Consider the following 18302-nt stretch of genomic DNA (forward strand, 5'->3'; position numbering starts at 1 on the left):
CTCCCCAGTTCAAGAAGACAGAGACCTGCTGGAGAGAGTGCACCTTCAATCTGGCTGCAGAAATCTCTCCTGTCCCACACTGCACCTTGGATCAAATCTGCAGGAATCCCACCTGTCCCATACTGCACCTTGGATCTGTCTGCAGAAATCCCTCCTGTCCCACACTGCACCTTGGATCAGTCTGCAGAAATCCCTCCTGTCCCACATTGCACCTTGGATCTGTCTGCAGAAATCCCTCCTGTGCCACACTGCACCTTGGATCTGTCTGCAGAAATCCCTCCTGTGCCACACTGCACCTTGGATCTGTCTGCAGAAATCCCTCCTGTGCCACACTGCACCTTGGATCTGTCTGCAGAAATCCCTCCTGTGCCACACTGCACCTTGGATCTGTCTGCAGAAATCCCTCCTGTCCCACACTGCACCTTGGATCTGTCTGCAGAAATCCCTCCTGCCCCACACTGCACCTTGGATCCCTCCTCATCACAGACTTTGTTTTCATAGCAAACTTTGCTGCTTTTTCTTTTCCCAAGGAAGTATCTTTACTCTTTCAATAAGGACATAACCAAAAGCTATTTTCTCTAACACATTGTACTTGGAAAGTGCTTTATTCCCCATGTTGCCTCCCTGTATTTTTTTTTTCATTTTTGCCTTTTTTATTGTTTTTTATTTATTTCCATTGGCCCTTTTTTGTTATGAGAAAAATACATTCCTGGAATGTTTCAGCTCAGGGCTCTCAAAACCAATTACATAGGCATTTGATTTGATCTGCTGGTTCTTCCTTTCTGGGTATTGGGGCTTTATGAATCTCTGGTTTGGTCAAAGGTTAAGGCAAACCTTTTCCAAGTCTCACTTCAGAGCCTCATGAAGCCCATATATATCCAGCCCAGGTCTTAAGCAGAAGAAATAACTTCAGTATTAGCTCCTGCACACCAGCAGTGATTTGTTCTCCTACCTAAGGAAGAGAACTCAGAGGGGAAAAGTTGCTGATCCACACTTCTGTTGAGCAAGCAGGATGAGGGAAGAAGAAAATAATTGGGTCACCTTTAAATTGGTGACAATTTGGCACTCTGAAAGGGAAAACAAGAAGGGGAAGAGGAGTTCAAGTGTATAATTTTAGAAGAAAGGTATCTTCAAGAATATTAAGGCACTTGACAAGCACAAGCTGGCAGAGTTGTAACCTCAATGGGAACTTAGCTTTCATACTGTGAGAAATTACCACATCTGTGAGCCACACACACACAAAAGAAAGAAACCAACCACCCATGAAGTATATGGAGAGACAAAACAGTTTCCTGAGTTGTTCTGGCTGCTAACTGGGCTGCTCAGGGAGTGAAAGTTAGAAAGGACAACCTGTCAGAGTTGTCTGGCTGAGGAGTGAGCGATGGGGAAGATTCGACCTTGAGGTGCTGGAGTGTGTCCAGAGAGGTGCAATGAAGCTGCTGAAGGGTCTGGAAAACAGAGCTGGGGAGGAGCAGCTGAGGGAACTGGGGCTGTTTAGCCTGGAGAAGAGGAGGGAGGACCTCATTGCTCTCTACAGCTCCCTGAAAGGAGGTTGGAGCCAGGTGGGAGCTGGTCTCTTCTCCCTAGTTTTAGGGGAAAGAAAGAGAGGAAGTATTCTGAAATTGTGCCAGGGAAGGGCTAGGTTGGAGAGGAGGAAAAAAATCATTGCTGCAAGAGTGGTCAGGGATTGGAACAGGCTGCACAGGGAGGTGGTGGAGTCACCATCCCTGGAGGTGTTCCAGAAATGTGTGGCCATGGCACTTGGGGACATGGTTTAATGGCCATGGTGGTGTTGGGGGGTTGCTGGTTGGACTGGATGATCTTAGAGGACTTTTTCCAACCAAAACAATTCAGTGATTTCCAGCTGTCTGTCTCCATCAGGCTGTGCTGACCCATGATAAGCTGGAAGTGGTGCCTCACAGGTCTGCAGGAATGCACCTCCTATTGCTGCAGTCCTGCCTTTGAGATAGCAAAACCTGGCTCGGTTCCACTGTGTACTGTGTGCTCTCTGTTTGACAAGCCTGAAAGCAAACTCCTCTTCCTCAGTGAATACATTATCCAGCTGCTTAATTTAAACTACTCCAAGTTAAATTACTCAGGTTCTTATTCAAAGGCATGGAGTACAAATCATTCCCATTGCTCTACCTTCTCCCTTCCTGCAGTGCAGTTACTGCTACGTCTGTGCTCCTGTTTTAATCCTGTGCCACATCCACAGACTTAGCACATTGGAGTTTTTCTAATCTCTGTTCCACCTTTTAAAAACCTCTCTAAAATCTGAAGTTCATCACATGCCTACATGCAGCTGGTTACTCATGGTTAGTCAGCTCCACTCTCTGTTAAGAGGAGAATCAAACAGATTGAAGTAACTGATTTTAGTTCATTTTCAAGTCCAACGTTTGCCAAAACCCAGATATTTTCAAGCCCTGATTAAACTTCAAGCCAAAGCACAACGTCTCCCAAAAAGTATATCCTCTACAGTGATGGAAATAGAGCAGAAACACATATCTGAAAACCAAAGAAACAAGTTTCAAAGGGCATATTTGGAAGCCATTCTAAAGGAGTGGGGGTGCTTAAGGTTTCTGTACACATAGAACTAAGGGCATTTTGAAATCTTCAGGTGGTAAAATTGGAAAGGAAAATTGGTAGAAAAGGTAAAATTGGAATTATTAGGAAGAAATTCTGGACAGTGAGGGTGGTGAGACACAGGAACAGGTTGCCCAGGGAGGTTGTGGCTGCCTCCTCCCTGGAGGTGTTCAAGGCCAGGCTGGATGAGGCCTTGAACAGCCTGGGCTGGTGGGAGGTGTCCCTGCCCATGGCAGGGGGGTTGGAACTGGAATATCCTTGTGGTCCCTTCCAACCCTGACTGATTCTATGATTCTATGAATCTATGAATATGTACTTTTTTAACAAGCAGCTGTGTAAACCTTCTCATCCTTCTACTTAACTCCAAGTATGCTCAGCACCACACCACAAAGCAAAACAGTTGTTTTGAGGGGTTGGTGGCAATATAAAGGTTGGACCAGATGATCTTGGTGTCCCTTCCAAGCTGGCAATTCTGGCAATTACAATTCTGTGATTTTTTTTATTTCTTCATTTATCTTCTTGGGCATTTTTAATAGCAAGAAGGGTTATTTTCTGGTTGTAGTCACCTCTTACACTCCAGAGTCATAGAATCAGTCAGGGTTTGAAGGGACCACAAGGCTCATCCAGTTCCAACCCCCCTGCCATGGACAGGGACACCTCACACTACAGCAGGCTGGCCAAAGCCTCATCCAGCCTGGCCTTAAACACCTCCAGGGATGGGGCCTCAACCACCTCCCTGGACAACCCATTCCAGGCTCTCACCACTCTCATGGGGAAGAACTTCTTCCTCACCTCCAGTCTGAATCTCCCCACTTACAGCTTTGTTCCATTCCCCCCAGTCCTGTCACTACCTGATAGCCTAAAAAGTCTCTTCCCAGCTTTCTTGTAGGCCCCTTCAGATACTGGAAGGCCACAAGAAGGTCACCTCAGAGCCTTCTCCTCTCCAGACTGAACAACCCCAAATCTCTCAGTCTCTCCTCATAGGAGAGGTGCTCCAGCCCTCTGCTCATCCTGGTGGCCCTTCTCTGGACACCTTCCAGCATTTCCATATCCCTCTTGTAACAGAGGCTCCAGAACTGGATGCTGTACTCCAGGTGGGGTCTCAGCAGAGTGGAGCAGATGGGGAGAATCACCTCCCTCGACCTGCTGGCCACACTTCTGATGCAGCCCAGGCTCTGCTTGGCTTTCTGGGCTTCAAGTGCACCATTCCTACTACTTGGAATTACACATAGTTGAAGTCCCTCCTGTTACAGAGAAAAGGGACATGCAGCAGTGCTTTTATGTGGTCCCATTAAATATGCTGCTGACTTAAAACTGATCTGCACACAGAAGTGCAGCCATATGCCTCCAGTCACCTGCATGGACAAAGCATTTATTGTAATTTATGTAATGAAATAATCCTACTGATTTATGTCAGATGGGTTACATCTGTGTTTTACTAGACCCCCACAGGCCAAGCAGCTGCAGCTGACTATGAGAAATTTTGATAGAGAGGAGCTGATTTACAAGGAGAGAAGCAATCCTCCTGACAGCCCACCATCACTTGTTCTCCTTTTTAATCCAAGCTTTTTCAGGGTTACACAGAAGTCAGTTCAGGTGTCTCCATTTAATAAAAAACCCACAAAACTGTATCAAAACTAAATATTTTGCAGAAGGAATGAATAAATAAATAAATAAATAAATAACCTTATTTAGGTTATTTAACCTTAGGAGTTTAAATATTTCACCTCCAGAAAGCAGCTTGTCCTCTAGCCAAAGAGACTTGCATGAGTTGGCCTTACCTGGAGCCACAGCTTGTTATTCACTGCATCTCTCCCCGTAGCAATGCATTGAAATGTAGCATTCTGCCCTGCGTTGACCTCTACATCCCCCAGCCTCAAGAAATGTGGAGATTTATCTGCAGGGAGGGAAAACAACAACAAAAAAAATTACAAATCAGGCTTCTTGCTAAAAAGAAAAGGTGCCAGCACCGTTGTCTCCCTGCAGATGACTATTATAACAACCTTTGGCTAAAGAACAGAAACAGAAAATTATTTGTTTCATCTCTGCTCCAGACAAGAGAATGCTTTCAGTCCTTTTCCCTTCTTCCCTGGTGATTTCTGCTCACTTTATTATAACTCCTGCAGAACACAGAGTCTTTCAAAAATCAAAGCCAAGAGAAGGAGATCAAATGCCAAAACATCAGCAGCACTTTACAAAAATTATGCCAAACACTTCTGATTGCATGAAACCCATCACATGGAGAACAACCCAATTAGCTGGGCACTGCCCAGACTAAACACAGGGATGCTGTTCAGATTATTTGCAATGAAGCTTGGAGCTCTGCTGTTTTACTACATGAGATCATTCATGCCACCAAACACAGAGCTTCAGGAGGTGACAAATCTATTTTCCATGCTGAGCAAGACCATGGGAAAGCTCAGTGGTGTAACCACCTGAAGTGGGCGAACTTGAACACAGAAGATTTCACCTCAATGTGAGGAGAAACTTCTTTGCTGTGAGGGTGCTGGAGCCCTGGAGCAGGCTGCCCAGAGAGGCTGTGGAGTCTCCTTCTCTAGAGGCTTTCAGAACCACCTTTTTTCCTGTGAGGGTGCTGGAGCCCTGGAGCAGACTGCTCAGAGAAGTTGTGGAGTCTCCTTCTACTGGAGACTTTCAAACCCTGCCTGGAAGCTTTCCTGTGTGGACTACACTTGGTGATCCTGCTTTTCGCAGGGGGGTGGTGTGGACTCATTGATCCCTGAAGGTCCAAACTCTAACATTCTATGATTTTCTGATTTATGAGACACAAGAAAGCTGACAGATTTGAGCAATGGATACCTTATTCAGCTCTCACCCATCCTTTTCTCAAGAACTACTAACAAAAATGGTACTCAAAGTGTTATTTCTTTGTGCTTACTGGAAAGAAAATAAACCAAATACAACACACAGAAAAAAAACCAACAACCCAGACAAAAAGCCAGGTTTAAGCATCAATAACAAAAAAAAAAAAAAAAAAGAGAGAGCTTATCTGAAGCCTGTATCATGCTGATAATCAGCCCTCATGGCTGTACCTAAGTGCCTTTTGTTTTGGCACTGCAAAAAAAATCAAACCACATAGGAGGAAAGAAAAAAAAAAAGTAAAGTAAAGAAAAGAAAACAACAATGAAAGCCACATAGTGAATTTGAGCAGAGCCTTGCCAAGCACAGATAGCTGGCTTGGCTGAAATAGAAAGAGGTTACTCACTCAAATACCCTGTAAGCTGGGCAGCCCCCAACAGTTCTTGTAGTAACAGGTTTGGGGGTAGAAGAAAGCAGAACGTGACGCTGCTATTGTGACTTTATTATTTGGCATCATTTTGTAAGTTTGGGAGTGGGTTGTTGTATTTGATCAATTCAGAAAGCACTTAAATTATGAGCCATAAGGTTCATTACAGTGAAATTACATTCTAGAAAGGAGATGTCGTGGGGAAGATCAAAAGAGTTGAGCAGAACACAGTTAGCCCTGCCAAAAAAAAGTGATTAAAAAGTGGCAAAAGTCCACATTAATTTTTTTTCCCTCACAACTTTTTCTTTGTAGAATGTTCTCATTACCACAACTGCTGTTTGCATGCCTGCAACCCTTCCCAGGATTAAGCAGGGAAAGGCAAACAGAAGTATCTGAAGTCTGCCCACAAAACAACAAAAGCCAATCCCTCAGCAGTTCAGTAGCCAGAACTACTACAGTTTTTTTTTAACATTGAGTCTGTTTAAAGGGGGGGGAGGGGGGGGGGGGGGGGGAGAAAAAAGAACAAGGGCATAAAATGTGATAAACCTCCTACTACATGCATCTGTCAATTCAGTTTTCTTCACCACACTCACATTAACCCCCATCTTGATTACCTACACCAACTATGGGATGACTAAAAAGGCAATGAAGAATTTCTGCTTTCGTATTCCTCTATGCTTCAGGCAAACAAAGATTTTACCCAGGTAAAACACTCTTGCAATACTACGTTTTTCCCCTGGAAGCTGCAACAAAAATACTACTGAAAGAACAAAGAACGTCAGTGATGGAGTGATGAAAACTCAGCAGTCTGCAGCAATATCAAATGTGTCCTGAAAAGACAGAGAAAAATGCAGCTCTTAATCATTACTTACCACAAGGGTAACTCAGAACCTGGATGTCATCAATGGCAATGTAGCCATTTCTCCCATCTGAGACTTCAGCTTCAAATATTACCTGTCAAAATGAAAGAAGAAATGTTTACAGCACTCATTCCTACACAATTCCCACAGTGGCAAACGGGGAGATACAAGACACATTGCCTTTTTCATTTAGTTGAAGTCCCTACAAGGTTTGAGGGCTGAAATGAATAGATATTGCTGACAGGACTGCAGCTCCAGATCCATGACTTGCTGCTTACAGCATCCCAGGAAAGCACCTTTATTATCTCAATTAACAGCAGACAAGCTTCCACACTGCTAAATGTACAAACATGGTTCAGTTCTCAAAACCACCATCACTTCCAGCCAGGTTCAACCTCCCAGCACACAGCTGATCAACCAGTTTGAACAAAATTGATCTTCCTGGTGGGGTCACAGTACAGTCTCTTGCTTCCTGTAACCTTCTGCAGAGTAATTGGCAGAGAAAAAGGCAGCAGCACAGAAATAGTGCAGCACTCCCCAGTGGCAAGGAAAAGAACAAGCCGGAGCTTGAGATTTATGCAGCAGCCCTTCACTTCATCCACTCTTGCAAGGCAATGGGGAAATCACTCTGCACAAAGGAAAGGAAGATATGGTCTTCACATCCAACTTTGTGTCCCACCTGTGCATAGAATCATAGAACTGTTTTGGTTGGAAAAGACCAAGATCATCAAGCCCAACCTTCAACCTGAGACCACCATGACCACTAAATCAGGTCCCCAAGTGCCATGGCCATACCTTTCTTGAACACCTCCAGGGACTGGGACTCCACCACCTCCCTGGGCAGCCTCTTCCAATCCCTGACCACTCTTGCAGCAAAGAAATTTTTCCTAATCTCCAACCTAACCCTCCCCTGGTGCAATTTCAGGCCATTTCCACTCCTTCTATCATCTGATACTAGGGAGAAGAGACCAGTCCCACCTGGTCTCAGCCTCCTTTCATGGAGTTGTAGAGAGCAATGAGGTCTCCCCTCAGCATGCTCTTCTCCAGACTAAACACCCTCAGTTCCTAGCAAAACCAAAAAACGGCTCTTGGACTGTTCCAGAGCACAAAGCTGGCTGTGCAATGTAGATGCCACAGATGTGTTGGCATTGCCTGATCATTCCCTACCTCTTCCCATTCCCAAGACACACCACACTGGATACAATGTTCATTAGAGAAGTTAAGAGTTTGGCTGCTGGACTTGGTAGACCTGAGATCAACCTAGGCAAGGGAACTACACTGTTGTTCACTAGTGCTCCCAGACACACCAGCTCCTATCAGCTTCATTTCTGTGGTGCACATTACTGTAGATAACTAAGAAAAAATTCTTTGCTGCAAGAGTGGTCAGGGACTGGAACAGGCTGCCCAGGGAGGTGGTGGAGTCCCCATCCCTGGAGGTGGTCAAGAAACCTGTGGACATCACACTTTGGAACATGGTTTAGTGGGCATTGTGGCATTTGGTTGATGGTTGGACTGGAGGATCTTAGAGGGCTTTTCTAACCTAAACAATTCTGTGATTCTATGATTAATTCCCATTCTCCAGGAGAAGGACATAATCAAAAGATAATTTCAAAGCAAAGAATGGGACATGGACCTGATGGAGCATGTCAAGATGAGGGCCACAAAGATGATCAGAGGGCTGGAACACCAAACCTATGAGGACAGCTGAGGTAGCTGGGGGTCAGCCTGGAACAACGCTCCAAGAAGACCTGTGTGGCCTTCCAGTACCTGAAGGGAGCTGCAAGACTGCAGAGGGACTGTTTACAAAGGCCTGCAGTCATAAGACAAGGGGCAACAGTCTGAAATGAGAGCAGATTTAGACTGGATGTTAGCAACAAGTTCTATGCTATGAGGGTGGTGGAACACTGGAACAAGTTGCCCAGGGAGGTGGTTGAGGTCTCATTCCTGGAGCTACTCAAGGTCAGGCTTGACAGGACTCTGAGCAACCTGCTCTAGTGAAGGATGTTCCTGCTGACCACAGGGGGTTGGACTAGATGACCTTTGGAGGTCCCTTCCCACCCAGAACATTCTGTGATTCTACAATCATGGAGATCCACAAGGAGACAAAGACACAACACAAGAAAACCAAAACCAGCGAGAACTACCAAAATGTAAGAAACCTACACAGTGTTAGAAGGAGCAATGGTTATGAGGTAAGCAAAGGGAAAATTAAGTGATTAAAAACACAGAGAGATGAGAGAGCTGAGATTTCACATATACAGTGCTAAATTATTTTTTTATTTACATTCATAATTGGTATAAACACAGCTATAAAACATTCATAACTGTAGGCACTATACAGCAAAAGGCAGAGCTCCATTAGAAAATTCTCGTCAGGCTTTCATTTGAGAACATCTGTTCACAGCTGAAATGGGAAATGGAAAAAGGGAATGGGATAGGTATAGGTGAAAACAGCAATTTAAAATGCTGACAAGCCAGACCAAGGCCTGAGGAAGTCCTTTTACACACACACACACACCCACACACACAACCCCCAAACTGCTGAGCTCTTCCTCTCACCAGAGAAGCTTTATCCTAATCAGACCCCAGTGCTTTGGGAGCAAATCCTGCAGCTAGTTGGAACTGCTGCTCAGTTTACAACCCCAGGAAGAATGGCTTAACCACTTTTCATTTCAGCTTAAAAAAAAACAAAACCAAAAACAAGAACATGCAGATGATCACTCTAGCCAGAAAACATTAGCTGCCTCTGCAACTATAAATGTCCTTCCACTTATCACAATTTAATTGCATGCTCATCTAGTGCTCTTCTGAGAGATGCTGGCTGCCTCTATAGAGAGGAGAGGCTGTTTGCAGGGGATGAATCAGGCTTGCAAAGAGCAGGGCTGTGGAGGCAGCTCTCCTGGCTGGTTTGTACCAGTGTCACCCCACTGAATGGGAAGTGGAAATGCTGAATAGCTGAGGTAATTCAAATTCTACTCAAGGGAATTCAGGATTGACCCCTGAAATTTCCAGACAGTTCCAAGGTGATATTCGGAGAGTTACTTCTCCAAATACAATGGCATCTCCTCGTTTATGAAGTGGCTGCACTCAGATGCTAATGAAGGTACAGTGTCAGAATTCCCTGAACTGGCCCTGCTCCTACACATTTAGCTGTCCCTAATGCATCTCCTGTCTTTCTATCAGTCCATTTCCCCCCCTAAACCCATGTAAGCTTCCAGTGAACAAGGTATCGTTTGGCACAAGGTGTGGGTTTACTCCTGCCAGCACCAAGAGCCATTTCCATTTGTCTGGTTTGTACCTGGAGTCCTTTAATGACCCAATTCACTGACAAATTGACCCCAATCATCCTGCTGTATTATTCACAACTTTGTAGACCTCTGTTATATGTCCCCAGGCAATTTTGTCTCACATTTGAAGAGTGCCAGATTATTCAGTCAATCTTGTATAGAAGCCATTCTCTTTCCTCTGATTATCCTGCTCATCCTTCTCTCAAGCTCTAAGTGAACTTACACTCTTTGAAGATAAGGAGAGCAGAGCTGGCACACAGTAATCAAGAAGTGGGTGACTCATAATTTATAAAACAGCACAAAAGATCATTATCTAATTTATGCCTAACCATTCAGAACACTTAATTTGCTTTTTTTGGCCCATCACTGGGTTCTAAGTTGACAATTATGTGAAGCCCATGATGAGGGTCAATGGCAAGCTCCAAGTCCAGTGTTTTGTGTGTGAAATGAGGATTTTCTGCAGCCTGCATTAGCTTATCTCTTGTAATCTACACCAAAACATTATTTCAGTGCCCATTGGACTCACCATTGGAGATGCTGTGACAGCCCTTCTACAGGTCCTCACAACCACATATTGGCTTTGCTATTCCACAAAAACTTTCACCTACAAACTTTAGTCTCTCACTCTTCCATGCCCCCTCTCTGGTTCCTTACAAATCTCTGTAGGATGCCGTGGTGGCTACTTAGGGACACACTAACCATTTATTCATTGAATCATAGAATGGTTTGGGTTGGAAAGGACCTCTAGAAGTCATCTTGTCCAACCTCCTTGCAATAAGCAGGAACATCCCCAGCTGGATCAGTTTGCTCAAGCCTCATCAAGTCTGACCATGATTATATTCAAGGATGGGGACTCCACCTTCCTCTACCTTCTCTTTTTCCCCTTAAACAATCATATGTCTATGGAAGTATCTTTCTTCTCACAGAATGCCAGCTTAGCTTCACTACAAGCTTTTGTAGTCATGGTCAAAAGCCTTTTGGAAATCCAACTAACCTGCATCAATCAGCTCAGCCTTATCTATAGGCTTCCTGATGCCTCTCAAAGGGCTCCATGGTTGAAAATTAACTATCTGAACTTCAACATACAGTTAAAAAAAGAAAAAAATCTAGGGTTTGGGTTTTTTTCCTGTGTCATGAACTGCAAAACAGCACATCCTTTGTTTTCATATCCCAGCTCTAAAATGCAGATGATGAAAATCACTCTTCACCTAATACTATTCCAGAAATAAAAGTCTGTGTGTAATACTCAACAATATTTGAATGAAATGGAAAGAGCAGCAATTACTACAGCAGAGTCCACTAAAGAGATTTAGTTGCTGAAGTTTAATGCTTAAAGAATCCTCAAACCTTCACATTCCCACACAGCCCTAACATTGCATCCCATAATGACCAAGAAGGCTAAGCCTCCACTTGCAGGAACATACAGAATATTTGACTTAAGCACTGGTCATACCAAATGTTTAACTCAATAGAATCACAGAACTGTTTTGGTTGGACAAGACCTCTAAGATCAGTGAGTCCAACCAGCAACCATTAAACCATCTCCCAAAGTGCCATGGGAGATGTTCTTGAACACCTCCAGAGATTGTGACTTCACCACCTTCCTGGGCAGCCTGTTCCAATCCCTGACCACTCTTGCACCAAAGAAATGTTTCTTAATCTCCAACCTACACCTCCTCTGGCACAAATTCAGGCCATTTCATTCTATCACCTGATATCAGAGAGAAGAGCCCAACCCCCACCTCACTGCAACCTCCTTTCAGGGAGCTGTAGAGAGCAATGAGATCTCCACTCAGCCTCCTCTTCTCCAGGCTGAACACCCCTAGTTCCCTCAGCTGCTCCTCATAAAACCTGTTCTTCAGACCCTGACTCTTGCCAGGATCCAATATTTAGCTCCCCTCATTATGATCTCATTTGAGAGCCTGATCAGAATGAGCAATCCCAAAGCACAGAGAGTCAATTAAATACAAAGGAAAGAGGGTGAACAACTCCATAGCCCAAACCCTACCCTCAGAAGACAAGTCTCCCTAGGTTTTCTAAAAGCTGTATCCTCTACAGCACTCTCACCAAGCTGGGTATTTTCAACCCAGTTCCAGACCTTCCTTGTCCTCCCCTCAGCTTGCCCAGTTCTGACTCAGAGTAGCAAAGAAGAGGAGAATCTCCCAGTGCTGACAGCAGTGCTGTCAGAGCATCGTGTATATGAAGGAAACATACATCCATACATCAATTAGATAAAAGTGACTCCTAAAAGGCTTAGTTACAACAGGGATGGAGTGTTTCATCGACTGGTTTGTTCCCTGCTAGGCTCTAATACAAATCACCTGACAGAGCTGAAAAGGAATTTGAGATGGAAATAGGGAAAAAGAAATAAACTATCAACTGGCAACACGTTTTTCTTCAGCTATAGAAGGGCTTCTGCTTGCTTCATTATCTACAATCAAATCTGTACATAGATCAATTCCAGTGCTTGGTGAAGAGCAAACAGGAGGTATCAGGTCTGTGATAAATCACAGTACCAAGACTGAAAATAAGAACAACTTCAACAGGAGGCCAGAAATACTGAAAACTTTCACAGAATCACAGAATGCCAGGGGTTGGAAGGGACCTCTTCCTCCTCCTTCCTCACTGTTTCAATATGTCTGTCCTGATGGTGTGCATTCTGATCTCTTTTTGACACCTCCTACATGATTTCTATTCAATTTGTGAATGAAATAAATGAACAAATTTAATCAGAACCAAAGGAAGCAAAGGAGTTACATCAATTAACCTCACCAGATACAGAGCCTCAACATCATCAGGATACAAAAAGAAACCACTTTAAGTAGTTGAGTTTTCTACTTCACACACATTTCCTTCACTCTTCTGAATGTCTGCAAAAGCACAGAAGGGGTGACTCAGAGTTTCAAAACTGTGTGGGTGTGGTGCTGGGGTACACAGTTTAGTGGTGACCTGGTGGTGCTTACTAATAGCTAAACTTGATGCTCTTAGAGGTCTCTTCCAAACCAAAGAGTTCCATGACTCTATGACTCCAGATATACTCAAATCTAGAACTTACACTAGAACTGGTTAAAAACACCAGCACAGAGGAGCAAGTTTGCTTGGCAGCAAAATAACTTTTGTCAGGAGTAGGTGTCCCTGAACTCAGCACCAGTGAGGCCACACCTTGAGTCTTGGATTTGATTTTGGGCCTTTCACTAGAAGAAGGACATGGGAGGTTCTGGAACATGCCCAGATAAGGACACCAAAGCTGGTGAAGGGTCTGGAGAACAGGGCTGGGGAGGAGCAGCTGAGGGTACTGGGGGTGCTAAAGCCTGGAGAAGAGGAGGATGAAGAGAGACCTCATTGCTCTCTACAGCTCCCTGAAAGGAGATTGGAGCCAGGTGGAGGTTGGGCTCTTCTCCCTAGTTTCAGGTGATAGAATGAAATGGCCTGAAATTGTGCCAGGGGAGGGTTAGGTTGGAGATGAGGAAAAAGTTATTTGGTGCAAGAGTGGTCAGGGATTGGCACAGGCTGCCCAGAGAGGTGGTGGAGTCCCCATCCCTGGAGGTGTTCAAGAAAGGTGTGGCCATGGCACTTGGGAAGATGGTTTAATGGCCATGGTGGTGGTGGGTTGATAGCTGGTCTGGATGATCTCAGAAGTCTTTTCCAACCAAAACAATTCTGTAATTTTATGAAAGCCATGAAGAGCCAGACCACTTGTACATACAACACTAATGAATCCTCTTTGCTTCCAAGCTTCTACCTCTATCCAGTGTTTTTGCAGCCTTAAAGGCATTTTAAAAGACTAAAGAAAAGATTTTAATTACCAAGAAGCTAAACATGAATACAAATGTGAAAATAATTCCACATCACAAGAACAACAGCAACAAAAATCCCTAACTTACCAGAACCTACATGAAAGAAAGGGGCAGCTACCCAAATGTTTACCTGACATATAGGAGTTGTTGATATAACAAAAGGCATTCCCCTCCTGAAAGTTACAGACAATCTGACTGAACTCATTTAGAAATGATCACAACATAATTACTTCCATTCGTGTGCTTAAGTGGTGCAGCCTTTGCTACCCACAGGACCCAGGAGAATTCCCAAGACAGCAAATCAAACCTTAGGCTGAAAACTTTGGAATCTGTCAAGTCAGTGAATTTTCTGCTACACCTTTCCAGAGACTGAAACCCAAACGAGTTCAGTTTGTCTTCTCTCTAGCATCCATGCTCCACAGTTATTAGCCTATGAAAAACTGCAAAAAAACCAAGCCAAGCAGAGACTGAAACCAGTAAACAAAATTTGTAGAATCAGAGAATGGTAGGGGTTGAAAGAAACCCCTGGAGACCCAACAAATCCAACCTCCTGCTAGAGCAGGGTCATCTAGATCAGGCTGCACAGAAATGTGTCCAGGTGGGTTTTGAAAGTCTCCAGAGGAGACTCCACAATCTCTCTGGGCAGCCTGCTCCACGGCTTCAGCATCCTCACAGGAAAAAAGTTTCTCCTTAAGTTCAAGTGAAACCTTCTGTGCTCTAGCTTGTACTTCTTGTCCCTCACTGTGTCTATCACTGGCCACACTGATAAGAGCCCAGCCCCACCCTCTTGCCCCACAGCCTTTAAATGTTGATCAGAATTTATCAGATCCCCTCTCAGGCTGCTCTTCTCCAGGCTAAATAGCCCCAGGTCTCTCAGAATACTCCTAAGAGAGATGCTCCAGTCCCCTCAGCACCTGCATGGCCCTCCATTAGACTCTCTCCAGTAGTTCCCTTTCTTGTAGCCCCCTTCAGGTAGTGGAAGTCTGTTATAAGATGTTCCCAGAACCTTCATTTTCACAGAATCACTGAATTAATTAGGCTGGAAAAGACCTTGGAGATCATCAAGTCCAACCTATCCCCCAACATCATCTAATCAACTAATCCATGGAACTAAGTGCCTTGTCCAGTCTCCTTTTAAACACTTCCAGGAATGGTGACTCCCTGGGCAGCACATCCCAATGGCCCATCTCTCTGTGAACAATTTCTTCCTAACATCAGCCTAAATCTATCTCCCCTGCTGCAGCTTGAGACGGTGTCCTCTCCTTCTGTCACTGTTGCCTGGGAGAAAAGCCCAACCCCCACCTGGCTACAGCCTCCCTTCAGGTAGTTGTAGACAGCAATGAGGTCTCCCCTGAGCCTCTTCTTCTCCAGGCTTCTCCCTGTGAGGGAGCCCCTCCTCACAGGGCTGTGCTCCAGACTCCTCCCCAGCCTTGCTGCCCTTCTCTGGACACCTTCCAGCATCTCAATATCTTTCTTGAACTGAAGGGCCCAGACCTGGACGCAGCACTCCAGGTGTGGTCAAAACCAGTGCTGAGCACAGGGCAGGATGACTTCCCTGCTCCTGCTGGCCACACTATTCCCGATTCAGGCCAGGATGCCATTGGCCTTCTTGGCCACCTGAGCACTCTGAACAGCCCCAACTCCCACACTCTGCTCTCCATAGGGATCCTCCAGACCTCTAGGTACTCAAGATTTCATTTCACTAAATCTGTCTGAAGATTACCTTCCTCCTCCTGAAGACATTAGCACAGGCATGCTGCAAACACTTCAGCTGTCAGCATCGCTTGGCTCTCTGCGCTATCACCTGCCCTGCTTAATGAAACCAGACAAGGCAGATTCATTTCCTCACTTCCCAGTTAAAGCAGAAACTGGAATTTGAGACTGTGACAGTAAAATATTTCTTCCATTTTTCTCTTTTTTTTAATTCCCCCCCTCAAGTACTTCCACATCAGAAATGTGTAGTCAAGATGATGCAGCACCTCAAGCACTGACTGCAGAATTCTGGCTGTGAAATCAGTAGGATAAACATCAGTCAGGAATGATGCAAACCTACCACTGGCCAAGGCCAAGATGTTATATTAATTTCAAAGGCATTTTCCAGATCTATTTTTTTTTTAACTAGGGTATTTTTAGAGCTTTCAGGAATTACATCACTACTAATGAAAGAAATAAACAGAGAATCTTTGTCACTCCTTGCATTTATTTGGAGCAGAAAGCCTTAGCTGTTCCCAGGGCATTCTCAGCTTGCAGGGAGAAGCACAAAGAGTGAGCTGCTGTTAAGGAGCTGAACAAATGAAACTGGATCAGAGCAGAGCAGACAAGTTACTGACAAGTGAAGTCAGGCACATCACAGGCAGATAAAAATCAACAAGACAGAAACTTGGGGACAAAGAACATCCTCTGCCCCTTAAAATCCTTACCTTTAATATACTTCCAAAAGTCATATTAGCCCTTTTCCCTTCTATGTTCCCTCTCCTGCTCCATCTGCAAAGACATCTGCTACACTGACTGACCTTAACACAAAGTCAAATGGTGCTGTGACCAGCAGGACAAGGGAGACGATTCTGCCCCTCTCTTCTGCTCTGGTGAGACCACTTTGGAGCACTGCATTCAGTTCTTGGACTCCCAACACAAGAACTGCTGGAGTGGGTCCAGAGTAAGCCACAGAGATGAATGAGAGAACTCCAGGCCAAGAGACTTGTGTCACCTGGAGATGAGAAGGCTCCAGGGAGACCTTAGAACAGCCTTCCAGTACCTGAAGGTCAAAACAGGAGAGCTGGGGAGGGACTTTTGACAAAGGCTGGGAGAGAGGAGATTGAGACTGCAGATTAGAAAGAAATCCTTTAGAGTGAGGGTGGTCAGACACTGGAACAGGTTGCCCATGGAGACCATGGATGCCTCCTCCCTGGAGGTGTTCAAGGCCAGATTGAACGAGGCCTTGAGCAACCTGGGCTGGTGGAAGGTGTCCCTGCCCAAGGCAGGGGGTTGGAACTGAATGACCTTAAGGGTCCCTTCCAACCCAAACCAAGGAATGCTGAATCCTAAATTCAGGAGAAAAAGAGTCTCTTCATTTGAAACAAAAACCATTTTCATTTTGCAGGTGAAGGGTGAATCCTGAGCAGGCATTCTTTGCTTCTTCTCCAGGTGTATCACCTGAGCTATTGCAGTGATTTTGGTGAGCAATGCTTCTGTTCTCTGGCACAGCACACACATTTACCATTTATCTTCACATCCTCATTCACTACTAAAATGACTACTGGGTCTTGAAAGACAGAAACAAGCAGGAACCAGTCATACTTACAACCTCTGGACTTTTTTAAGACAAAGCACAAGCTTTTCTTTTGAAGTAGTGCAGGAAAACACCTAGGAAGCAGCACTGTTAACTGTTCTTGGCACAGCTTCCATTTGGTAACCAGCAGAACAAACCTTCTACCAGAGCTTCTTTGCAGTCCAGATGTATTTTTAACACCACTATAAAACTTTTTTTTTAACAGGTCATAGAATCACAGAATGATAGGGGTTGGAAGGGACCTCTAGGGATCATCTAAGTTCAACCTCCCTGACAAACCAGGATCACCCAGGGCAGGTCACATAGGAAGACAGCCAGATGTGTCTTGAAAGCCTCCAGAGAAGAAGGCTCCACAACCTCTCTGGGCAGCCTGCTCCAAGGCTCCAGCACCTCACAGTAAAAACATTTTTCCTCATGTTGAGGAACTTCCTCAGCTCCAGCTTGTACCCATTGTTCATTGTCCTGTCACAGGGCATTACCAAAAAGAGCCTGGCCCCTTCTTGACAGCCACCCTTCAGGTATTTGCAAACATTGATCAGATCCCCTCTTAACCTCCTCTTCTCCAGGCTAAAGAGCCCCAGGGCTCTCAGCCTCTCCTCACGTAAGAGATGCTCCAGTTCTATCATCATCCTCAGAGCCTCTCTTGGACTCTGTCCAGTAGCTCCCTGTCTCTCTTGAACTAGAGAGCCCAGAACCAGACAGAACACTCCAGATGTGGTCTCACCCAGGCAGAATAGAGGAGGAAGAGAATCTCCCTTGACCTGCTGGCCACACTCTTCTTAGAGCACCCCAGGATACCATTGGCCTTCTGGGCCACAAGGGCACATTGCTGTCCCATAGATAAACTGCTGGATTATTAAATGGCAGGGAAAGATTGCACAGCTGAGTGCCAACCTTCCCCAATTCTTATTCCCACAAAGCAGATGAGAGAAGGCTGTCCTTAGGAGCAACCTTCTGAAGACAGACTTCAATCCCCAAACAAACACAGGTTACAGTCTCTGCTCTCAAGGTTCAGTGCTCATTAGTTTAAGCCATTTGAAGTTACTCAAGACTGGCCACTGGCCACCACTGGGAAGTCAAGACCTATGTTTAAACTGCTCTTCTTTCCAGCTGGGAGGGCAGGAGCAGTGTCCCACCAGTGAATCCAGTGCCTGCTGCACTCTTCAGCATGGTGCTGTTCACTGACATGGTATTTTAGAAAAGACTGGAGGTGATTCTGAAATGGGAATAAATTAGGGATTG

General features: G+C 45.0%; 1 protein-coding gene across 1 annotated transcript in view; it reads right to left on the minus strand.

The window, feature by feature from the left end:
- The window catches only part of PTPRK (protein tyrosine phosphatase receptor type K), a 426155-nt gene that overhangs the window by 323669 nt on the left and 84184 nt on the right, over positions 1-18302 (minus strand). Inside the window, exons 3-4 of the mRNA XM_054393013.1 lie at positions 6700-6781; positions 4365-4480 (exon numbers count right to left, since the gene is read on the minus strand). Coding sequence (XP_054248988.1) covers positions 4365-4480; positions 6700-6781 — 198 coding nt within the window. The remainder of the gene's footprint in view (positions 1-4364; positions 4481-6699; positions 6782-18302) is intronic.

Source organism: Indicator indicator, chromosome 27 (assembly GCF_027791375.1).
Source record: "Indicator indicator isolate 239-I01 chromosome 27, UM_Iind_1.1, whole genome shotgun sequence".
Lineage (NCBI taxonomy): Eukaryota > Metazoa > Chordata > Aves > Piciformes > Indicatoridae > Indicator > Indicator indicator.